The 25,286-nt window shown below is 43.0% G+C and overlaps 1 protein-coding gene across 1 annotated transcript in view; it reads left to right on the forward strand.

Moving 5' to 3' along the window:
- The window catches only part of BOD1L1 (biorientation of chromosomes in cell division 1 like 1), a 54,874-nt gene that overhangs the window by 3,419 nt on the left and 26,169 nt on the right, over positions 1 to 25,286 (forward strand). Inside the window, exons 3-11 of the mRNA XM_056855116.1 lie at positions 4,546 to 4,670; positions 6,669 to 6,859; positions 10,980 to 11,582; positions 12,101 to 12,244; positions 14,067 to 14,236; positions 14,690 to 14,804; positions 14,991 to 15,135; positions 15,378 to 15,453; positions 17,254 to 23,175. Of these exons, the coding sequence (XP_056711094.1) occupies positions 4,546 to 4,670; positions 6,669 to 6,859; positions 10,980 to 11,582; positions 12,101 to 12,244; positions 14,067 to 14,236; positions 14,690 to 14,804; positions 14,991 to 15,135; positions 15,378 to 15,453; positions 17,254 to 23,175 (7,491 nt within the window). The remainder of the gene's footprint in view (positions 1 to 4,545; positions 4,671 to 6,668; positions 6,860 to 10,979; positions 11,583 to 12,100; positions 12,245 to 14,066; positions 14,237 to 14,689; positions 14,805 to 14,990; positions 15,136 to 15,377; positions 15,454 to 17,253; positions 23,176 to 25,286) is intronic.

Here is a 25,286-nt window from a genome sequence, read left to right on the forward strand (position 1 = left end):
AAGTAAAATTGCAAATGTACCCAATGCTAAAAAGGGAATGGCAGCCTGATGCACCCAATATCTTAGCACACGTATGTTCATTTTTGCCATCCAGGAGTTGGGGGGGGGAATAAAAGTTGAAAATAGGAAACACGGATTTTATAGGGAAGAAAAGAGTGATATTTGGACCAGAACACATTTATATAGCCACAATAGGTCTAGCAGCATATGTTTGTTTCAAAGTAGAAAATATTTTATCAAAGGGTTTTTCAGTGTACCCCCAAATTTCTTTAATTTTAATATTAGAGAATTGGGGGGGGATCTTTTCAGGAGAAATCTGTGAGGGGGAATCTTTTTCTCTGAACTCTTTTGGACTTTTTGTCCCCTGAGCATGCTACTTAAACCTTTGCAGTAGTTCTGTGTTTGTTAATAATCCTCCTGTTGCTGTACTAGGTGCTTGTTTGTTTCTTGAAACATTTATATGTCACCCAGAAAGTGGCAGGCTGAAGGCCGTAGCTGGCACATGGAAACATACAGGGAGGGAGAACACTTCAGTGTGGGTCCATGAAAGGTTTTAAAGTTATAACCCGTTTCTTGAATTGAAGCTGGAAATGAGCTGGCAGCCAGTAAGGCTGTTTTAAATGCAAAAGGTGTTCTTGATGGCTAGTGCCTATTAGCAGTTGGGCTGCCACATTCTGAACCAGCTGCAGTTTCTGTGTTGTTTTCAAGGGCAGCCCCAACATAGAGTGTGTTACATTTCTCAAGCCGCAAGGTAACAAAAGCATCGATTAGAGAGGCCAGGTCGGCTGAGACGAGGACAGGAGAAAAGTGTTGAAGCCTCTTGCCCGCCTCACCAACCTACCTTTCAGATAGTAAGGTGGAATCCTTGAGAATCAAAGGGGTAGCCATGTTAGTCTGTAGAATGAAAATAAAGCAAAAGACTAGTGGCATCTCAAAGACTAACAACTTTTATTTCAATATGAGCTTTAATTCACAAAAGGTCATAAGAAAATAAATGTTGATTTTCAAGTTGCCTCTGGGCTTTTGTTTTATTTTGAGTCAGTGCATACCCACAGGTTCTTAATGTGCTCTGCAATTGCTAACTTCATGCATGAGTGGTTCCAAACTTTCCCAAGCATCTGCCTTCCAAACCAGCATTACCCTTGTCTTGCCTGGATTCAGCCTGTTCTGCCTAAGCTGCTTGGCCGTGGCCTGTTGCAGATAGTGGCTCGTGTAAGGAAACGGAAGTTCCCTTAGTGAGTTTTGTGCTTGTTGGTAGATCTGAACCAGAAATTTCCCAGCTCCGTCTCTTTAACCACGACTATGGTTAAGTTATGAGACTCAGACGTATAACAATCGCTTACTTTCAATGATGCATATGTATTTGTGTAACATTTTCATTCCATCTTTTCTCAAAGGAGCTCCAGATAGTGTGCATCAGTCTCCCTTCCATTTTATCCCCATGGGAACCATGTGAAGTAGGCTGAGAAAACTTAACTGGCCCAAGGTCACCAGGCAAGCTTCAGGACAGAGTGGGGAACATGTGTCTGCCAGATCCTAGTCCAACACTTTGTTCAGTACATCGTGATGGCTTTCTGGGTGAGAGATATGAGCCTGAGGTAATCCAGTGTAATCAGCCCACTGGCAAAGCAATATTACAGCCAACAAGTGAGGGACTTGCGGGGGGACCCATCTCTCCACCGAGCTCGGCTCCAGGCCCCACCACCCACCTCTGAGGTTGTCTACAGCAGTGTCTGGGAGCCAATCCAAGCCCAGAGCAGCTGCCAGCATCCACTGGGCCCGGAGCAGCTCCTGGCATCCTAGAGCGGCTCCCAGTGGCCACTGCAGCCAGGCCCGGAGTGGAGCGGATCCCAGTGGCTGCTGCTGCAGAATCACAGCAAGCATGTTCTCTGCACATGCACAGACAGTGCTTTCTTATTTGGGGGAGGGAATTTAAGTCCACCCCAGTGTATTTTTTTAAGATCTCAGGTTTTTCTGCAAACCTGGGAGTGTCTCCCAAGTGTGCAGGAAAATCTGTAGAGTATTGGTGTGGCCCCGATCCACGGATTTAGATATCCACAGATGAGGACCATATGTTGCTATTAGATATTTAGATATTTTACATATCCTTGACATGGACCTCATCAAATATGGCCGTCTTCTGTGTGCTCACAAAACCACTCTACTGCTGCTGTCATAGTTCTCTTCTCAGACACTAGTCAAGAGGGGACTGGTGCAGCGGCAGCAATATCTCTTCATGTTTTGGATCTGTTTACATTTGGTGGTGATGGAAAGTGCTGTCAAGCTGCAGCCAGTTTATGGCAACCCCATAAGGATTTCAAGGCAAGAGATGTTCATTGTCTGGCTGCCATTATCTGGCTCTGTATAGTGATCCTGGACTTCTTTGGAGGTCTCCCATCCAAGTTCTAGACAGGGTTGACCCTCCTTAGCTTCTGAGATCTGACGGGATTGGGCTAGCCTGGGCCATCCAGGTCAGGGCACTTACATATACAAGAACTTAAAGTGAGGGGAGGGGAGACCTTGGTGGTTCTGGCACGCATCTTGAGCACACTTTTCTTCATAACATTTTGCAAACAGCTGCCCTCGGTGCTTTCTGGGTCAGATGTGCTTTATGCACACTCCTCTAACCAGCTTGCTGCAATCATTTAGAGGTTTATTTTGGAGCCTGATTGTGACACACTTTTCTCTGAAGGAAGACCTATTCGTTTTGGTGAGATTTATTTCCAGGTAGGCCAGAATCAGGGCGGCCACTTTTAGGATTCCTTTTTCCCTAAAGAAATAGAGAAATGGCTGGCAAGGCTGAACAGCAGACCCCATGCTCTCATGTCCGAGTCCCTTCTACCACCAGGCTGGTGGCTAAGAGAGTGAGGAAGGAAGTCCCTGGTTCTCACCCCTATTTAGCCAAGAGTTAAATTACTTGCTGACCTCAAACAAATTGTTTGTTTTATGCTCCTGCCCTGTGCAAGGTAGAGGAGAAGATGAGCCAAAAGTAGATGCTTGCTGTGAAGAGCTGTATTGTAATACAGGCATATAGTATTTACTGCAATATTGTATTTCTTCTTGGGGGGCTGGTTCTCTAGACAAGCCCCCCCAAGTGACTGCTTGGGGGGCAGGACTGTGAGGAGGGCGCTGCAGAACTGCCGGGGCTCAATGCATTCCTAGCTGTCAGGAGACACAGGAGGTGACCCGGTTGGACCAGCCAGCAGTAGCCACGCAGGCTTGGGGGGGGGGGGGAATGAGGTTGACCAACTGACCTCAGCCACTGCAGGGATTCTGAATGAATGAAGCACTTTGACCAAGTGCTATTATTTAGCTTCTGGCCAGAACGATCCCCCTCCCCTCCCCTGTTTCCCACTCAGTGGCAGGGAGTATCACATTGTTCCTTCTGGTTCAATCACAGGTGAAGAAATAAATTTGTAAGCTGTGGGGGAGGGGTTCCCTTATTTCCCTGGGGCGGGGACAGAGTTGGGGGGAAATATTTGTGCTGTGCATGTTTTCATCAAATATTTAAATTGAATTATTTGGCATATAAAAATCCAGTCTGTATAACTGAGCACATGGAACAATTATTGTGCACGCTCATAACAGTGGAGCCACAAGCCAGGGCACTTTACAGTATGTAAACATATCTTAGTTTTTGTCACTTGGGAAAAGAGGACAAAATAGTGCATAAAAAAATATTCTGGTTTTTTAAGTAATATTTTTCTTTTAACTCTTTTTTATTTGGACTTATAAACAATCTTTTTGTTATGTTAGCATTGTCGAGAAAGATACAAAACAATACAAGAACCTTGTTGACTAGAGAAGGAAGTGGAATTAGGGGCAAAGTACATGTAACTCTTGAGTTCAGAGGCTGCGAGATGCCCCCCCCCCCCATAGCAACTCATAAGGCTCTGGTTTGGATCAAGATGCGCGGGCGGGGATGTTCTTCCTGGTTATTCTGAACTTTCAGTTTTATATCCATGGACTTAAGAGTTCCCCAGGCAGTTTCTTTGACATGCTGGAGAAATCTGAAGCAGGCCAGATGATTTGAGGATTATGTCGGTCTATAATAATTGACCAATAATGTCGATTGTTTTGCTAAATTATAATGCATTTTTAGAAAGTAAAGGACAGCTAACCCATTTGAGAACCTTGGTTTTAAAAGCATTTTACTCATACTAAAAGAAACTATCTCATGAGTCCCGTCCCCCCTCCCCATTCCCAATTTTTCCATAAAAATTGAAAAACAGTCATGGTAGGTGAGGGGTGGACAACATTCCTCGATTTTCCCAGTTGTTTTCTAGGCCTTCATATTTATAACCATTGGTTAGAGAAGAGCCAAATAGTTTTGACAAGTGAAATGCTGTGTCCTGTTTTGAATATTATTTGCAGAAAAGATTTTCTTACTCAACAAAAATATTTTTTCTTCAGCAGTACAGTTTGTGTGTCCTCTCACTTCCTGTCATTGACCCAGTTCTAAGACATGGATCATACAGTGTTTGTGCCCAAGGTTGCCAAAACTAAAATATTGTTCTTTGGATCTTTTGTGTCCTCTCCTTTCAGCCTGCTTATCAGAACTTAAGGCAGCGGGTTGACAACTTTGTTTCCAACCATCTCGCAACTCACACATGGAGTCCTCACCTGAACAAAAACCAGCTGCGGAATAATATTAGGCAACAGGTTCTCAAGTAAGTCACAGTCTTACAGATATGTCAGTGTGTGTTGTATAAAGAGGAGCGCCTCTGATGTAGCCTTATCGAGATAAACTAGACAGGCTGGGATCCACAGAGTCAATGGGAAAAGACTCAAATTAGCATGGTGGAATTTTGGGTATGCCTCTCCCTGCCACATTACCAGCTGACCTTCACACTACATCAGATTTTGAGCAAAATTCCTTTTAAAGCCCATTCCTGAAGGGGTGGTGCCCAGGGGTGGCACAGCCGCACTGCCTCCAGAACGAAAAAAGAATTTTAAAATATGTTTTGTAAAAAAAACCATGGAACTCCCCATAGAGTTCTATGGGGCTGCGCCACAATTTTGCAGGTGTGTCTCTCCACTGCAAAATAAAGCTGAAAGGGATTAGGAAGCTGCCTAAAGGCAGCTCCCTGGACGCCGGTGTGAGCACTTGTGCCAGGGAGGCAGCGTGGGCACAGGAGGCTCACACTGCTGCACGGTGCCGCAGGGCTGGCGTCAGTTGCCCTGCGCCAGCCTCTGTGCCACTTTGCATGGCACAAGTGGCACAGACGCTGGCATAGGGGTCACACTGGTTCATATGTGGGTCCAGTCGTCTCCCCCCCCCCATTCACGAATGGGCTGCCTGTTTAAGAACAATATGACCATTGGAGGCAGAGAAGTGTTGCTATTTACCTGATGGCCTCTTGTGCTCATGGAGCTACTTCCACAGTCCTTTGGATCCTGCCCATCATGCTTTTGGTGAAATGGATTGTTTCAGGAGGCACTTCACATTTTTCTTTCTTTCAAGTAATAGTTGCACTTTTCCAGGGACTGTGGGATCATGCGTGTATTCATGTATTTTTTCAAGAAAAAAGGAGTTCAAAAGCAAAATTGTAACATTAGCATTTTTAAATGTTTATTTTCAACTGCTTTATAAACAAATTCCAAACTAATATCTATGTGTTCGCGACATTAGTCGCTTCAGTACAAAATGCCATTCAGTAGTTGGGAAAGTATTGAATAGCAATGACTTTTTAAAAGTCCATGTCAGGTGCCAGATTTATTTCAACCGTGATATTGCCTTCAAGGAATAATAGTATTACACTACAAATATTCAGAGGGACCAGAAGGTTGCTCAGAGTATCTCAAATCTTTACAAGTGCTAAAAGTATGTTTATAACAGTAGCTTCCTTTTTGTTCTTTAGCTGAACTTCATTCACAGTGATTTATCAAGAGTGGCTACATATCTTACTAGCTGTTGCCTCTGCACATTAACAATAAAATGAAACATGCGGCAGCTGATGTTTCCAGGTGTGCATAGTATTGAGGAACATTATAAAACTGGTGTTGCTTTTTTTGCCTTTGAGTGAACAATTTTAAAAGCTTTCTATTGTAAACATAAGCCCTCTAATTTTTGTAATTGTGTATACCTAACTCCACTTGGGTTTGTATCAGGACTGCAAACTTTCTTTACAAGATAAGGGAAAATACATAGCCACTCTGAGAAAAAAATTCAAAATATTAGCCCAGTATATAAACATATATGCATGGTTTGTTCCTATCCAGCTTCACCCCTGACACAACTGGTATCCAAATAACAACCCCCAAATCAATAAGACTGTGAGATCATTATTGTAACTCCTTGGTAGAAAGGAGGTGGTATAGGTAAGCTTATTGCTATAAATCAGGAAGCACCCATTTCAAATCTTGTTTGTGTTATTACTCAGAAGGTGGTATTATGGTAGTCACTCTCTATCTTACCTCCTCCCCCCCCCCCAAGTGCAATATGGTGAGGAAAATACTGGCTTCACTTATAATGCTGTTGTAAGGATTCCTAAAAATTACGTCGAGGTCACTTAATACTTCAAATGCATTATATATAAAAATGCTCAATACTATCATTCACAATTTTCTGTAGGGAGCTTATTATTTAAGCACTGGATCAGTGTGGTGTGAACTTCCAAGATCCCCCCCCCCCCCAAGTATTCCTGTCTTTTATCATTTTGTTTCAGATCTGGAATGTTAGAATCTGGGATTGACAGAATCATTTCTCAAGTTGTGGATCCAAAGATCAACCACATATTCAGACCACAGGTTGAAAAAGCTGTCCATGAGTTCTTAGCCACGTTAAATCATAAAGAGGAAGCCAGTCCCAGCACAGCACAACCCGAGGAGAAACCAGATGCTTCTCTTACCACACAAGGTATGTCTTTCCATTGCCCTTGGCAAAACTGACACATAGTTGAGTCTCCTTATTGGGCTTCCAGTTGGCACCAGGTTTTATCTGTTCTTGATTGATAGGAGCGTATATGGAAGTGCGTTCAGAGAGGAACTGTAATTAGCCCGTTGGTCCCAATGCACTTATTTGGAATCAATTCCAGGTAATTTAAGTGAATTTTAAGATCTGGATGGCCCAGGCTAACCCAATCTCATCCAATCTCGGATGCTAAGCAGGGTCAGCAATGGTTCATATTTTGATGGGAGACCACCAAGGAAGTCCAGGGTCGCTATGAAGAGTCAGACAATGGCAAACCACCTCTATTTGTCTCTTGCCTTGAAAACCCCATGAGGGGTCTCCATCAGTCAGCTGCAACTTGACAGCACTTTCTTTTCTTTTTTATATATATTTTTTTATTTTTATAACATAATACATAAAACAAAACAAACAAATACAATAATAAAAAACCAAAAAAATATTAATTATATAATCTGCTTAATGCAATCAAAATTGCAAAATTCAAAATATCCTTTTAACCCACCACCCACCATAGAAAGTGACCCATCACCAGACTTCCGGAGAATAAAGATTACATTATTGACAGTAAGATAAAAAAAGTTTAACTTATTTCTATTACTTATTAACTAAAATAGTAAAATCCCAATATGGAGATCTTACCACCAGTTCCTGTACCCCTGTAAAGAACTCAATATGGGGCTTAGATTCTATGGAAACTTCAGGGGGACATGCTGGTTCACACCGGTTTCCTCTTAGATATCTGACTTCAGTGGTTTAAGGTTTTAAAGGTATCAGGGGGCTTCTCTCCTGTGAACCACTGCATCGCTTGGGATCTGCACAGAGGAGGCCGTTTCCTGCTTCTCATCTTCGGGAGGCTATTTCAGAGCTAGAAAGCCCAGGTCCTACCCTATGTGGTGTTCTCATGCTGGAATTCTTTCTCTAGAAAGGCTTCCCTATGCCCTACTATGGCTGACCTTAGGTGATTGGTAAAAGTTTTTATTTTATTTTATTTAAATAGTGATTTTAATAATATTTAGGGAGAGCCCCAAAAATTAAGTGCTGTAAAAAGCACACAAGAAACAGGCACTGCTCAAATATGGTTACATTCTTAAATTTGGGTGTGTGTGTGTGTGTGTATAAAATCATTATTATTATTATATCTATATTGTGTTGTCCATGTATATGGTACTTTGCAGAACTTCCTAGCAAAAGACAAGCACCTTTCCAGAGGATTTTAGAGCTTTTTCTGACAGGCTCTTTAATCATTCTGATGGAGAACAGTCTTTTTTGTTTGTTTTGGTTTGGGGTTTTTTGACTGATTGATTTTTGCATTTCAGGCAGGCTGGTTCTTTAAACTGTTACCAATTCTATGGTGGACTGTTTATTTTTGCACTTCAGACATCTTAAAGAACAATTGTTGTTTCCCATTTTTTATAAAGGTTTTGATCTGTTTTTTGTGAAACCATTTTTCTTCATGTTTTGTGGAACAGTTGAATTTCTGAGTTGCGGGAGATGCTATCTGAACTGTTTGTAGAGTTTTGTAATGAGCCACTTTATTTTTCATGCTCATTTCTACAGCGTTAATTTTTTAAAAAACCAAACGGTTTTTCAACCTAACAATACACTGATATAGCGCAAAATTGAGAGAGAACAAACAAACAAACAAAGCAGGTGCCACAGGAAAACACATCTCCATCTGAAATTCAGCATCTGATCCAAATGCCCTGCGCTTATCATTTAAAGAGCCCCTCTGAAAGTGCAACCTTTGTGCCCAATCCCCCCTTGTTTTTACAACATTCAGGACTAAATATTGTCGAAGGCTTTCACAGTCAGAGTTCATTGGTTCTTGTAGGTTATCCAGGCTGTATGACCATGGTCTTGGTATGTTCTTTCCTGATGTTTCGCCAGAAGCTGCGGCCGGCATCTTCAGAGGAGTAATACTAAAGGACAGTGTCTCTCAGTGTCAAGTGTGTAGGAAGAGTAATATATAGTCAGAAAGGGGTTGGGTTTGAGCTGAATCATTGTCCTGCAAAAAGTATAAAAGGTAATGTGCTAATCATTGTCCTGTAAGTATCAAGATAATGTGCTAATGAGGGTGTGGTATATGTTAATATGGAACCATTGTATCCTAAAGTGATCTGTTAATGTGTGAAATCCAAAGCTAATCCGCATGGCTGTTGTGGACTGTAGTCTTTGTTAGTCTGGAGGTTTTCAGGACAGGAAGCCAAGCCTTATTTATTCTTAAACTCTCTTCTTTTCTGTTAAAGTTGTGCTGATGTTTATGAATTTCAATGGCTTCTCTGTGCAATCTGACAAAATAGTTGGTAGAATTGTCCAGTCTTTCAGTGTCTTGAATAAGACCCTGTGTCCTGTTTGTGTCAGTCCATGTTCAGCCACTGCTGATTTCTCAGGTTGGCCAAGTCTGCAGTATCTTTCATGTTCTTTTATCCTTGTTTGTATGCTGCGTTTTGTGGTCCCGATGTAAACTTGTCCACAACTGCAAGGTATACGATATACTCCTGCAGAGGTGAGGGGGTCTCTTTTGTCTTTTGCTGATCGTAGCATCTGTTGTATTTTCTTAGTGGGTTTAAACACTGTTTGTAGGTTATGTTTTTTCAAACATTTCTCCATCCTATCAGTGACTCCTTTAATAAATGGCAAGAATACCTTTCCTATGGGAGACTGTTTTTCCTGAGTTTTCTGATTTTTGTTTGGTTTAATGGCCCTTCTGATTGTCATCCATAAAACAAACTTTCAGTTAGGTCACAAGGTCTACCGGAAACCAACTCACACAGATCGCTACTTACACAAAAACTCCAACCACCACCCCTGACAGAAAAGAGGAATAATCAAAACATTAATGGACCATGCAAGATGGATCTGTGAACCACAGTTTCTCAAGGAAGAAATTAATCATCTAGATCACGCACTTCTAGCAAACGGCTATTCCAGAAATGAAATCAGAAGGGCCATTAAACCAAACAAAAATCAGAAAACTCAGGAAAAACAGTCTCCCATAGGAAAGGTATTCTTGCCATTTATTAAAAGAGTCACTGATAGGATGGAGAAACTTTTGAAAAAACATGGCCGTCGGTATTTCAGGTCACTTTGAACCCTATTAGTTTATCATCACATATTTTACGGTAAATGCTAGTAACTTGATTAATGTTAACATTTACTGGTAAAGGTAAGACTTGTTTGACTCATCAGGGTTGGTTTTGAACACTAACATAGGTGCCACAGCAAACTTCTCTGACATGCGCCTCTTTAAAAGTGTAACCTCATGAAAATGATGTGTATGTTTACTGAAGCCTTACACGGTCTGGGACCCTCGTACCTTCGGGACCGCCTCTCCCCCAAACGACACTATGGTGCAAGGATACCAACTTGTTGGTGGTCCCTGGCCCCAGGAGTGCGAGGCTGTCCTCAGAAAGGGCCAGGGCTTTTTCGGCCCTGGTTCTGGCATGGTGGAACTCCCTTCCGAGTGACATCAGGGCCCTGTGGGACCTTAAAGAGTTCTGCAGGACCTGTAAGATGGAGTTATTTCATCCGGCCTATGGTTAAGGGCAGTCGCAGGTTGACATCAATGCTGGCCTCCCTCCCTCCCCCGTATGGTTTCTGTGAACTTGGGGGAGATGTCTGATTGCAGAACCTCTCAGTGGTCACTATTTTAATTGAGTACCATCTGTTGTTTTATTATGATTATATTGTATGATTAGATTTCTCTGTTTCAATTGTATAAGTAATATGGTTTTTTATTGTGATTTTATTGTTGTTACCCGCCCTGAGGTCAGCTTTGGCTAGGAAGGGTGGGATAGAAATTTAAACTTAATAGTAATTTTCAAAATACCTAATATTTTCCTGTGGCTCTGTATAGATCTTAAGAATGACTGGTGTATACAACTTGCTGACAATTAACTGAATATATATAAAGCACCCCTTTTATTAATTTGATGCTTATGTTTAGGTCTCAAGAGAAGAGGGAATAATCTGCTTTTTGCCTGAATGTGTTCATTTGAGAGCAGATTTTTCAGGTGCAGCCTGTCCAGCAATGCTCACATTTAGTTTTTCTGCCTCTTCCTCAAAGGTGTTTCTGCTGCCGCTCCTAGTGCCAGTGTGGCTAGTGACGCCATGTCTATTTTGGAAACAATCACTTCTCTCAACCAAGAGGCCAGTGCAGCCAGGGCTTCCTCAGAGGTAATGAATTCCAAGGCTACTGACAGAGCTTCGAGAAAACTCTCATCTCAGCAGAGTGTAGATGGTGGGATTGAGCGAGAACGGAATGCAGAAGATCTGCCGGATTGGGAGAAACCGTGTAACGCTGCCGAAGAAATCGCCGAAACTGTCACCAACGGGGAAGAGGTAAATAGCTTCTCTTCAAGTGAAGAAGGGAAAACTGTGCAGAAAGAAGCTCCCAGTTTGATCAACCCGAGCAAGGATGTTGTGCAGGAAGGGGATGATCAGAAAAGCAGACTGGCAGACAGAAAGCCTGATAACTCTGAGAAAGGAGAGAGGAAGAAAGAGAAAAAGGAAAAACTGGACAAGAAGTTGGACCACTTGAAAAAGAACGACGATATTCTGAAAGTGAGAGAAGAAAAGGCTGCGAAAGAGAGAGAGACAGAATTGATCAAACATTCAACTGTGGAAAAAAACAACAGTAGACACAAAGCCAGTGAGAGCGCAAAAGACAGTGAGTGTACAATACTGGGTGGGCAAGGGGTGATGGGATTGGGGGAGGGTTGGCAAGAGAAGCTCTGCCCAGAGTAACTATCGGCAGCTGTGTACTTTGAGAAACATTGCTTTCTTCCATTTACAATGCAATGGTAATTTTTTAAGAAGTCAGAAATCTGTGTCCCTAATTTATATGGTATATTTGGGTTATACATTTGTAATACTGAGCACTTCAAATGACAACATCTGCAAAGTATTAGTAGCAAATTTCCACAACAAAATATCAAGGTAAAACAGAACACATTTGGTATGGTGAATGTTGTGATAGTATTTTGTCTATTGTGTTTCTATTTAGAGTATCTTTTTCTTGTTCGTGTCCTTGCTGTGTTGGGGAAGCATCCACTGCAGAGTGAAAGACTATTATAGCCAGAAAGAAAAATTGGCAGAAAACAAGCCCGCATCCATACGTGCATGGGTTTGTGTGGTTTTTAGGTTTTAGAAATAGTATTGATTATTCTTGCTTTCTTTCTGAAATAGTTTTGGAAGATTCTGATACGGAGATACTCAGCGATATCACAGTTAGTTCGGTACACACTAGTGACCTTTCTTCCTTTGAAGAAGAGAGTGAAGAGGAGCTTGTGCTTTCTGACAGCACGGAAGAAGGAGAGATTGTTTCTGATGGTAGGTTAACTGTTCTATACCAACACTGAGGTTCTATGCTAATAGAACCAAGAAAATACCCACTGTTTTCTGGTATCTCCTGTTTTCATTGTATTGCATTGATCAGGGTCATGTGTTGAACTGGAAACATACTTGCATAACCTACACATTCATTAGATGGGGTGTCAAACATACGACCCAAGGACCAGATCCAGCCCCCTGAGAGCTCTTATCTGGCCCACGAGCCAGCCAAGGCAGCCATCCCCCACCCCCGGTCCCGAGCCAGCCTGGTGAGCCTACTGTGGGCTCAACAGCCGAGGCCACCACCTCCCCCGGTCCTAATCTGGGCTGGTGAGCTCGCTGCAAGCTTGCCAGCCAAGGTAGCCATTCCCTCCTCAATCTGAGTTGCAGGCTCACCAGCCAAGGCAACCACTCACCCACCCCAACTTCCAGTCTGGGCTGGCAAGGCCTGGCCCAGCTCGACCAAGCGACATTTATGTCATATCCAGCCCTCGTAACAAATTAGTTTGACTCCCCTGCACCAGACATTATAATCAATGCTAAAAATACACATTCCCTGTTTTTATCATATGTACCTGTATCAGCATGACAAACTAGTATATGGCATTCATGAGGAGTGCTGGGAATTGTAGTTCCTGATAAGGAGGATTCTGTTGAAGATTCCTTGCAGTGGTGCAATTCCCAGGCACATTTGGTAGCCGTCCCAAGCTTATTTCCGTTCCTAGTTCAAACATCTGTGTCTTAGTTCAAACGTAGTGACATTGTGTTCCTAGTTCAAGCATCTGTGACGTTGCAAGTACAGTGTTTTAAAAAAAATAGATATTTTTTTAGTTTAGCTGACCATTCTATTAGGGTAAAGTGCTGTGTCTTGTTTTTAGAAGCTCAGGTTGGGATCAAGAGAGCCATGCATGCATGCAGAATTCATTCTTGTGTTTTCATGAGATTTTTGCTTGTTCCTTACCAGCCTTCCTGCACCACTGGGGGAATGGTGGAGGGAATCAGCTATGGCTGGCATGTTGGTAATTTGACTGATCAACAATGTTTAAATTGATCCTGAGGCCCAGGAATCCACTCCATAGGGGGCAGACTGCCTTTTTTACTTCCGTTACAGTGACCTGGATCCAACCATGTTAAGACAACTTAAGTGACCTTTAAGATTTTTTAAAGAATGGATGGAGATTTATTTTAATTTTCCCCTCATAGAGCAGTCTGAGTTGTTCCAGAAGGGTTTCTGACCCCCCCACACACAACAAAATTTCAGGGGGCAAAGTGGGCTGCAATGGGGGAGGAGGAATCAGCAAAATTCTCCTGCCCTTCAGCTGTGTGGCTGGATCAGACCAATATCAATTGTTAACAGGTATGGGGGGATCTGCTTGCACCTAATCCCTGCTGCATTTGGGGCAGACTTTGGATTCTAGTGAAGCTTTGCTTGCTGTCCATCTGCTGTAACTCCTAGCACAAGTAGTCATTTTTTAAAGAAGTTAATTCCATGGTTTTACAGTGACAGTTTTGTTTTTACTGTCATAGCCGGTGATGAGTAAAGCATCTTTTTAGTTCTAGCAAGATGGATGCTTTAAAAATATTTGATAATGCTTTAAAAATGTTTGATAATGCTTGATGGGTCAGTGGGCCAAATCTTTTTTTTGTCTGATCTGATGTCCAACTCTAGGGGGCACAGAAGGGTGTACAATGAGAAGGGAGGCCCAGAAAAGCAGCATTGCTCACACGGAATATTGTGCATGACCCAATGGATCTCATCCTTAATCTAGATTGAAATGAGACTTTCCTCGAAATTGCCTTCATTCTCTTATCATTGCTCTAGATGAAGAAGAGGAACACGATCAAATTAAATCAAGACCAGAGGCTGGCGATCCTAATGATAAAAAACCAAAATCTGTCCGACATGCTTATGTCCACAAGCCTTACCTTTACTCCAAATACTATAGTGATTCTGATGATGAACGGACTGTAGAGCAACGCCGCCAATCAGTTGTAAGTTTGAGTAGACATCATATATTATTTACAAATTTATACCTTGCCTTTGTGTCCTCATCAAGGCCACTGAGGCAGCTAACACATTACAAACATGCATAATAAAAACATGTCTTTGAAATCATTAAAATAAACAGAACACCTTATTAAAACAATTAAAACCAATGCTAAAATACGTGTACAAAAATGTTAAAAGGCCATTAAAATAGTGGGGAGGGAGGAGAGATCAATGAGGGAATAACCAAAAGGGCTACACCCACTGGTGGAAGATGGCAATAGAAAGGGACAGATGAGTCTTCCTGTGGAGAGAGTCCCACAGTTTTGGTGCCTTGCACCTTTCAGTGAGGCATTGTGGGAGATTCAGGAGCTGTTATTCAAAGAGGGAACGCTGAAAAGGTCAAAGGCACCCTTTCAGCCATGCCTATAACACTTTCCTCTTTCTGATGTCTTCAGGCTAAAGAAAAAGAAGAGAGGCTTTTAAGGAGACGGCTTAACAGAGAAAAACTGGAAGAAAAGCGGAAGCAGAAAGCTGCAGAAAAAACAAAAACACTGAAAACAGGAAATCAAGGTCTGAGGGGTTCTATTTAGATAAATGCTTCTTGTGTTGTTTCAATTAATGTTTTCTTGTTCGTGTCTGTCACTTAGTTTTGTTTTTACAAAAGAGTGAAATCCGGTTTGTACTCAAAGGTTTTTCTAGCAAGCAAAATGACGAAAAAAGTAGTGCCGTTTCAATTTTTTTACTATGTTGTTTTAGGTAAAAGCAGTCAAAATGTGGAAGAGTCTTCAAGCAGAGGCCTCGATTTAAAAGCCAGTGGTGCCAGCATTAAAGATGTGTTGAAAGAACAGCGGTTTTTAGAAAAGAAGGTGGCACTTAGCAGGAAAAGAAGGAGGGAGTCAAGGTACTCATTTTCTTTTCTTAAAGCAAAATTAAGCTACATTAATTTTTTCCATATTAAAATATATTTGCTTTTCATAAGATGTGTGTTGACATAGTTTAAAATCACTGGAGGAAGATATTGGTTGTCTCATACAAAGTGGCAAATATCAGAAGAAATTAGGTTTTCCTAAGCCTCCTTCAATGGTTAATTAAAATCAAAAGGATGTAAGCACTTAAAACTGCTTCCTCTTTTGCCTGTTTCAGACATAATGACGAAGGTGGGAAGAAGAAATATGAACAGCCAGAGGAAGATCTCAAAGAACCCCAAAAGACAAATGAAGTATGTCCTCTGTTTTAAACTTGTAAAACTATTGCATGATAAACTTTGATCATTTGTCCCCCGGCCTTTCAAGTTTGGAAGTATAAGCTTTTACTGATAATGTTTTCACATAGGGCGAAAACGCGTGGTCGCTTTATCCTCCTTTAATCCCTGTTTCAGCCAGGATTGAACGCACGCGTTTTGCCTAATGTGCGTTCGATCCTGGCTAAAACAGGGATTAAAGGAGGATAAAGCGACCATGCGTTTTCGCCCATAGTTACAAACACTGGTTTCAGTCCCTTGGTAAACTTCCACCAACGGAGAGGGAGGATGCTGATTCCCCACCCACCGCCTTGCTACAGACCTCGGACTCCCTCCTCACACTGGTCCTTGGGGTTGCCTGTCCCCCAAGAACAGCATTTTGGAGAGCATGCAGGAAAGGAGAAACAAGGAAGTACCATTCTGCTGATATAAATGCATCCCGTTTAGCAGAAATTTACTGTAGGACCCAAGCCCATCAGATTACCTTTTATGAATTTAGCTGTGCTGGTCTGGATCCAGCCATGCAGTTCCAAATATCACAGGTTTCTTAAGAGGGCATATGGCAATTTTTGCTGATTTTTCTCCTCCCACTACTTTGTCCCCTATGCTGAGGGTCCACTGCTCCCCCACCCCAGAGGAGGGTCAGAGGCCACAGTGGGAATTGGAAAGTGGTGGAAGTTACTGTCCCCACTTAAGAAGGCTTAAGTGTCATTAAGTCTTCAAAACTTAGGTCTTCAAAAAGTGTTTATTTCTTAGATGCTTTCATTACAAAACTATTTGTTGTCTTTTCCCAATGTTAGAATTCTTGGATGTTTCCTGAAACAGTCTGTTCAAATAACATCTTGAGTTTTTCTAGGTGCTTTGAATTCTAGGAGAAATTTTCGATGATTCTATTGGAACCACACTTTCCTAACATTTATTTAATGTACTTATTTATTTATTTTATTTATACTCCGCCCTCTATCCCCAGCCGAGGCAGGGCTCAGGGCGGCTAACAGTATCAAAACAACATACAATATAATAAAACTATTAAATACAATCAACCTTAAAATTTATAAAAACAATTCCAATCATTAATCAGTTAAATAATTAAACAAGAGGCGCTCCTCATAAGAGCATAGAACCATGGCTGTCCTGGATTTAAGGTGGTACAACATGGGGGGAGGGAGGCCAGGTCTGATGACAAACTGTTGCTGCCCGCAACTATAGGCCTGCTGGAATGTCTCCATCATACAGGTCCTGTAGAATTCTTTAAGGTTTTCTTTGATTTCCCCCCTTGCATTTGCTTGATAAAATGTTGACCAGTATTATAGTTCTATCCGTGTGTGAGAGGAAATTCTCCTTGAATGAATGGCTGTGAAATTGCAGATTTCTTTTGTCGGTTCTTAAAAGATTTCTTAAAAGAGTGAAGGATAGCTGTGATACAGTGAAGATGTATCTGGCCAATTGTTGTATTATCTAATAGAGCCAGCGTTGTGTAGTGGTTAATAGCGATGGAGTCTGGTTTGGAGAACCGGGTTTTATTCCCCACTCCTTCACATGAGCGGCGGAGGCTAATGTGGTGAACTGGATTTGTTTCCCCACTCCTACACATGAAGCCACCTGGGTGACCTTGGGCAAGTTACAGGTCTCAGCCCCACCTACCTCACAGGGTATCTGTTGTGGGGAGGGGAAGGGAAGGTGATTGTAAGCCGGTTTGAGTTTCTCTTAAGTGGCAGAGAAAGTCGGCATATAAAAACCAACTCTTCTTCTTAATAATCTGTTACATTTTCTTGGTAGAGTGGAGACAAGCTGTCCTCGAAGGAAGTGAAGGTGACTCAAGGCAAAATTGAACTGCACAAACTTGTTCGAAGACTTTCAGAGTCCATTCACTCAACTGAAGAGAGTAGAAATGACCCCAAAGCAGAAAGAGAACACAAAAGGAAAACTTCTACCTGTCTTCAACTGGATGGTGCCCAACATGACACAGAAGTCAAGGATCCAAAGGCTCACAGTGACAGAACAGAGGCCAACCCAGAAGAATTTCAGAAGCAGAAAAATGTACTCAAAAATGAAAAACATATTAAAAAGGAAGATTCGGAACCCCAGAATTTCAAAAGTATACTCAAGAAAGATGCTAGGTCATCAAAAGAGAAAAATGAAAAAGAAAGAGCTCTTTCTGAAGACAAACAATTAAAACATAAATATAAGGGCGATGGTGTTCATAGAACAGGCGACGAGGCAGAAAATCTGCCATCCGAGAAAGGTCTCAAAGGTGAGGAGAGCATTCAAAAACATAATCAGCTAACAAAAACTCTGTCAGGTGAACGGAAGAATAAGCATAGAAGCGAAAGGAAAACATCAGCAAGCAGCAAAGAAGTAAAAAATGTTTCTGAACCTGTTTCCAAAAATGAAGAAAGTTCTCATAAAGAGAATAACAAGAAATACAGACATATTTCCACAGAAAAACCAAGGGCAGAACATAAGTGCAAAAGGTCATCAAGTGATTCTAGGCCACAGAAGGATTCCCAAAGTACTTCAAAGCCACACAGTTCTGCAACTTCAAGGAGAAGTGGAAGCTATTTAGAAGAAAAGGATCGACATGATACAGAATCCATTAACCTGGACAATGCTTTAAGACAAGGTGATGGTATTCACAAAGACAGACGAAAATCAAAAAGTATCTTAGAAGAAAGGCTCTTGATGAAGTCCAAATCTAAGAGTCATAACAAACAAGCCAAAGTAACGGAAAATGAATTACAAGAAAGTTCTTCCAAGCAGGAATATGGGTTGAAATCAGAAAAAGAAAAGAATGCAGAAGAAAGTGATCTAGATAAACATTGTAAATCCAAAAGTGAAAGTAGAGTTTTGGAAGACAGTTCTGTGGAATTGGAGCCTGAAAGTGGAGTGCATGTCAGTAGTTCACAAAAAGATTCTGGTCACAGAGTTAAGCTGCAGTTGGCAGAAAAATCATCTACAAAAGAGAAAACTAAAAGTGATAAGGATTTCAGCAGCTCCAGACTGGAAAGGAAGTTTTCAGCAGAAGGTCACAAAACCAAAAGTTTGAAGCATAGTAGTAAGGAAATTAGAAAGCGAGAGGAAGAGAACAAGCTAGAAGACAAAGGCGTAAAACAAGTGGACAGTCCTGCCAGGGTGCAAGAAAACAATCAGTTTGCTGATAAAAAAGCTAGTAGAAGATTTGCGGGGGGAAACAGAAAAGCAAGTTTGTCTTCCAAAGACATGGATACGGGAGAAGAAAAAATACCAGCAGTTATATCTGTAGGCAGCTCTTTCCCAGTTTCTCAGAACATAGTCTGGACTAGTAGTCACACATTACATTCTGAACAAAGCCAAGAGCCAATGGAGATTGAATTGCAACGGACACTCAGTGAATCATCTCATCAGACATCTCAAGCAGAAGAAAAAAGCAGTAATGATTCACAAGTGACTGAATTTAAAAATAAAGCCGAAGACCAAACCCATCATAATTCAGTGTATGAGTTTAATAAATCAGGTCATTCCAAAGAAAGAACCTCAGAACCTTCCCTTTCAAGTCACATTAGCTCCGAGCAAAAAGGTGAAAATGTTTCCAAAAAGGAAGAGGATGAACCAAGAGATATAAATGGTCACGCTTTGAAGAACGTGGGACTTATTAAGCAGGAGCCCTATCATGCGATTGCTTGGTGTGAGACAAGTGATAAAATCTCACTTACTTCTCACAAGGACAATGAAAAGTTAAAATTCCAAGGAATGTCTGAGGGTACTGCAGCACTGAACAGTCCTAAAAATATAATTAATCCAAGCAAAGAAAGCAGTTCTCCAACAGAGAGCTCCTCAAGAGAAGAGGTTAACAGCCTTGCAGAAAGCACAAACCCCTTGATTAGTGTATCTGTGGAGGAATCTTTAAATTTAGATACACCTTGCATTGAAGATGCTGTTTCTGACAATAAAACTGAAGATTCTGCTAAAATCGAACAACATGGTACTCTTGTTCTTGGTGCTAGTGTGAAAGGAGGCACAGAAAATGACATCACCGTTGAAAGCATAGATGAAGCTGCTTATTTAAGTGACAAACAAGCAGCTGAAGAGAATGTAGGCATTCAGGAGAGTGTTGTACAAGGAAGCGTTAGAAGTGTGTTAACTGGTGTGGTGCAGAGTAACAGTCTGACTGACCTGGTGATAGTTGGTGGATGTGTCCGTACAGACAAATCTGTGTCCTCCGTCTTGGAGAAAGTGGCAAGAGACAATCCAGGTGAAGGTTTTTCTGTAAAGGAAGGCCAGCCTGCTACAGAATGCAAAGACAAAACAGAGGAAAATCATAGTACCAGTGCTGTGACGGAATCCTCTTCAGGAAAGAACCTTTCAGAAGGAGGAACTAGTGCCAATGCAAGAAGAGTCACTGAAGATAAAAATGAAACCAATGTAGTAGGCAGTAGTGTAGGGGGCAACAGTTGTGATACCTGCCTCAGCATGGAGACTTCTGATGCAACCATTATAGGAACTAGCACTGAGAGAAGTACTGGAAGCACAGTAACTGCCACAAGTACAGGAGAAAGCAGTGGTGAAGAAAGCTCATCTGTAAATTTGCAAAGGGAAGGCGATGCCATTATTTCCTGTTCTGAAGAAAAAGGGAAGGCTACTTTAATCTGTACAAGCATAGAAGCCGATGAAGGTTTCCATGTGGGCACCTGGACCAAAAACAAGCAAGGGCCCCATTTTGCAACCGAAAAGTGTACCGTCACTGCTGCTGAAGAAAGTGGTGTTGGCGTTACTGAAGGGCTTGCTGCCTGCGAAAGTTCCTTAACCAGTACAAAGGAGGATGACAGTGATGAATGCGCTGCGAATTATGTCGAAGAAAGCGGTAAACAGCTAAACAACAAAAGCGGTGTAGAACTTGAGCAAAATTTGGATAACACTGAAACCGACGAGAAAGATGATGCTGTGACCAGCGCAGGCTCTGAAGGAAGGTGTACAGCATCCGCCTCTCATGGTACGAGCCGTTTTGACAGTGCTGCTGCCTGCATTAGTGAGGTAGAAGGTGATGGGGCGGTGACCAGTGCAGGCACCACTGATCGGAATGGCTCTCTGCACAGTGAAAATCCAGATGAATGTCAAACCAATGCAAGTGGGGTGGGGCAAGTGAAAGCAGTGGAAGGTGCTGTGACTTGCACCGGCGCAGCAAGAGGAAGTGTCGGCTTTGCTATCTGCTCAGTCACTGGTACAGACTCTCCAGAAGACAGCTCTGTGACTGGAGCATGTGCCAGATTAGAGGCCAGTAATGCAGTGACTGGAACCCATGCCAACAAGAGTGAAGACATTGTGTATGGCGAAAGCGCCGTCACCAGCACAGGCATAACGGCAGAAGATGACCCTGAAGCTGCGACTGCTTGTGCCGGCTTGGAAGACAGCAATGAAGGTTTTTCCATCTCTTTAGGCATGCAAGAAAAATACAAACGTGCTACAGACAGCACCGAAGCCACAGCTGAAACAAATGTCACGGAGGTTAGCCGAGGCTCCTGCGATGACGAAGGTTTTGTGACCAGCACTGGCGCCAAGGAGGACGACGAAGAAGGTGAAGACTTTGTTACCAGCACGGGAAGAGGAAATGAAGAAATGGATCATGCCTCCGCCTGTACAGGAACCGAAGAGAGTGGAAGGTCAGTGCTTTGTGTTGGAGACGCAGAAAGTGGAAGTTCCTCCATCTGCCGAGCTACAGGCCGGCTTGGAACAGAGCTGAGGATGCTGACCACAGATGTAGGTAAAGGTACTGTTGATAGCATGACCAGCTTTGGGGAAGAAAACAAGAGTAGCAGTGTCAACCACAGCACCAAGGGAATCGTTGAAAGTAGCACTACTAGTGTTGGTTCAGCCAATGACAATGTTATGGGCTTCATCATAGAAAAAGAGGAAAAATCCGCAAATACAGAGAAATATGAATTTGGCATGACCAGTGCAATCTCAGAACAAAGTATAGGCCAACCTTCTGCTATGGAAGAGAAAAATGAGAATGCCATGTCTTACGTAGACAATAGGAAATGTGAAGGCCTGGTCTTGAGAATGGAAGAGGCCATTCCTTCAGCTTCTGAAGATGATGAAGATGAAGCTGAGACCATCTCTACAAGTGTGGTCAAAGTATGTCTTTCACCTCCGCATTGTTCTTCTGAGCACATGGAGCAAACCTCTGCTGAAAACTATGATATGACCACAAGTATAAGTGGAGAAGAATTTGAGGCCCCTATGCCTAGCACAGCCGTTGACTCCTGTCTGAGTCAAGATGGAGCTGTTACACCAAATAAGGTTTCCACAAGTGTGTTGGAAGAATTTGAAGCCCCTATGCCTAGTGCAACCATGGAAGAAGGCGAGGGTCAGTTTGCTACTGGAAGAGCAATAGAAATGACCTCAACCAGCGTGAAAATGTGTGCCGTTCCCATGTCGAGTGCATCCAGGGGAGAAGCTAACAAAAACTGTACAGCAGACCAGAGCCAGGAGGAAAGAGATGAGTGCACTGTGATTTCCACAAGCATTAACGAAGAGTTGGAGGTTCCTCTTTCTCACGCAGGCACAGAAGATTTGATTCCACCCTTTGCCTTAGGATTAAAACATCCTGCTCACATAGCCATGATCTCAACAAGCTCTGCAGAACATCTGGAAATCTCTGTGTCTCCTGCCACCACACAAGAATTGAATCCAGTTTCTGAAACAAGAACAGAAGGAAGACTGGAGTCTTTCACTATTTCTACAAGTACGACAGAAGGAGTGCTGATGCTAGCAGAAACAGAAGGAAAAGATGATGGTACCATCGTCTGTCCAGACGCAACAGAAGAAACCAAAGCTGTTCATCCCAGTGATGCCACAGGCCAAGAATATGAACTGGCTGTTCAGAGCACATTAAAAAGCAGCCAAGGGGCTACAGTTTTTGTTGAAGAGGAGACAAAATGTGATGCCTCTGGACAAAACGTTGCCAGCATCAAACCTGATCTGCAGTTGGTTGCCTTGAAGATAGAGAATCCAGAGGTAATTGCAACAGTTGCTGCCAGAGTGGTGGAAGAATGTGATAGTGCTTCCAACATTCCTGCCTTAGAGGAGACTCCACTTGCTTTTGACAGCATAGAAGTAGATGGTGAGCGGAGTGTTGTGTGTGCTGAAGCAGGTGACCATTCCATATCTTCAACCCCAGAAGAAAGCAAGGACATTTCTGCTGTGCTTTGTGAAGAAAGTCCAAGTGTCTCTCAGGAGGAACCTGGGATTGCTTTGACTGGAGAATTGGCAGCATCTGAGACCACAGAGGATACCAAAAAATCTGAAACAACTGCAAATACAGGGAAATCCTCTAGTGTAGATGAAAACCTCTGTACAGAAATATGTTTGGAGTCCTCTTCCAATGACCGGCTATCTGCTGAAATCTCCGTGCAAGCCCAACAAGGTGTGCTACATAATGAAGTTACCTCAAACCCTTCTGACATTCTGTTGGAACAAGAAAGAGGAGATAAAAAATTAGTAACAGACTATATTAATCATGATCCAGTATTAAGTACTGACCTTTCTGGAAAAAGGGATCTCCCCAAGGGGGAATATTTGACTCCATTACTTTCTGAATCGGGGAGCAATTCTGAGAACAGAGCACTTGCCATAGAAACAGATCTGTGCATGCAACATAATTTGGCTGACGTTGAAGCCAACGTGGATGATTGTCATGAACCGGAAGCTGCTTCTCGAGAAAGTGTAGGACATCATTCTGGTGAGGTTTCCTGTTTTTTTAATATAATGTATTGTGAGGTTTCAGGAACTCAAGATTTGAATGTTTCTTGATAATTTTTTAAGACTTCAGCACCCGTTAACATAAATGACCTGCTAGTTATTTCAGGTTTCATCAGTTCTACAAAGGAGAAGTGTAATACACAAAGCTAAATGAATACTGGGTTGGATACAGACAGCTTTTCTGCTGGTGAAAAAGGAAGGTGTCCCTTTTGACCACCAAGAAGGGCTATTCTGGGCAACTAGGGGTGATCATGGTTTAAAAAAAAAAAAAAACAACTCATGTGGCATGTATTGTAGTAAGAAAGGGGATTGAGAGAGAGTGAATGAAAAAGCTGTCTGAATCCAGCCCATTAAGTAATGGAAAGCTCAATTAAAACCAGGATTATGTTTAGGATGCCTTTGGGTGGTAAACATTTTCTGTCCCAGGTAGCCAGCGTGAATACTACTGCAGTATGCAGTATATACTACTACTTAAAAGTAGTACATTAGCAGTATGTATTGTGATCATATGTAGAAATAGTACATATAATTGAGGTCTTTACAAAATGGAGAGCATTGTCTGACAGCGATTACTTTTAAAATCATAGGAGTGGATCCTGTCTAGCACAGTCAGAGCAGCATGTGTGGAAATGAACCCCTATATCCTACCAGGAAAAGTAGGGGAACAGTAAAGAGTCTGGCGTGAGCAAGGGGAATAGTCAAACATCCTCTACCCTGTCCCATTTCTGAAAAACATGGTTAGTATCCATGCCATAGTTTATTCCATCACATATCTGGAAATCCTCGAGAGAGGATCCTAGTAAGTGAATATTTGTGAAACAGTTTTCCAATTGACATATAGCATTCGTAAAAGGAAACATTGTATGCATTTTATATATGCACCACCCAGAATATCTTTTAAATATGATATTTAAAGCTAAGCTATAAAAAATCAGACAAAAATAAAAGATTTACAAATAAAAAGAATAGTGTAAGCAATAATGTCAAACAGGTTGCCCGCGGGCCGGACCTGGCCCCCGGAGATCTGTTCTCCAGCCCGCAAGCTGAGGTCCGTGCCCCGCCCCCGCACTTTCCCCGGTGCAGCCCGGGCCCCACGGGGTCCAGGCGCACCCTCCCCGGCCCCTGCACTTTCTTGGGTGCAGTTCAGCCCCACGGGGGCCAGGCGCACCCTCCCCGCCCCCCGCATTTTCCCCGGCACAGTTCAGCCCCACAGGGGCCAGGCGCACCCTCCCCACCACCCCCCCACATTCCCCGGCGCAGCCCAGGCCCCGCGAAGGGCAGGCGTTCCCTTTCTGGATTCCCCCTCATGGAGTCCAGGTCTACCCCACCAATTGCAGTGCCAGCTTGCTCCCCGTCGGCCTGGGAAGTCAAGCGGCGCCAGCCGGCCCTGGCTCGGCTTGAACCTGGAGGAAGCCACATGGGGGGGTAGACCTCCTCCCAAGTAAGCCCACCGAGGGGCGCTGCACGCAGAAGACGTTTTCGCGCACGTGTGTGTGTCCACTGGCGGTCCCCCGGGGCGGTTGCAAGCCCACGCCATCTGGCTTTGGTGTTTCCCTACTGGGATGGGGGACCCCAGCTGGGGGGGGCTCCTTCCCCTTCCCCCCTCCCTCTGCAAAAGATGGCCCTGCTCAGTGCCTGCTTTTGCTGCGCTGAAGGTTTTGCTCGAGGGGGCTGGAAAGGAAGTGGGGGAATCGCACATGTTCAGTGCGGGAGGGCGGAGCAGAGATCGGTGCTCAAAGATTGCAAAGTGGCTGTGCTGGTCGGAAGCAGAAGCCTTCCACTACTATATTAGAAGCAATGGAAAGCAGACGTGGGGGGGGGGGAGAGCTACTGCTGGTCTGAGTAGACAATACTGACTTGGATGGACCAAGGTCTGATTCAGTGTAAGGCAGTTTCGTGTGTCTCCCCCACCCACACACAACCCAGTTAATGGGGCTGTTCTCCCACTGAGTTTGGAGTACATCTTCATCAGCGGGTTTTGTCGTTCCTATGCTCAGGGAGGCAGGATCCAAAAACCTTTGCTTCCTGTCACATGTGCTAGGACTGCCCTCTGATATCCAGTTCTCTTCCTGCCT

This window comes from Euleptes europaea, chromosome 9 (genome assembly GCF_029931775.1).
Source record: "Euleptes europaea isolate rEulEur1 chromosome 9, rEulEur1.hap1, whole genome shotgun sequence".
Taxonomy (NCBI): domain Eukaryota; kingdom Metazoa; phylum Chordata; class Lepidosauria; order Squamata; family Sphaerodactylidae; genus Euleptes; species Euleptes europaea.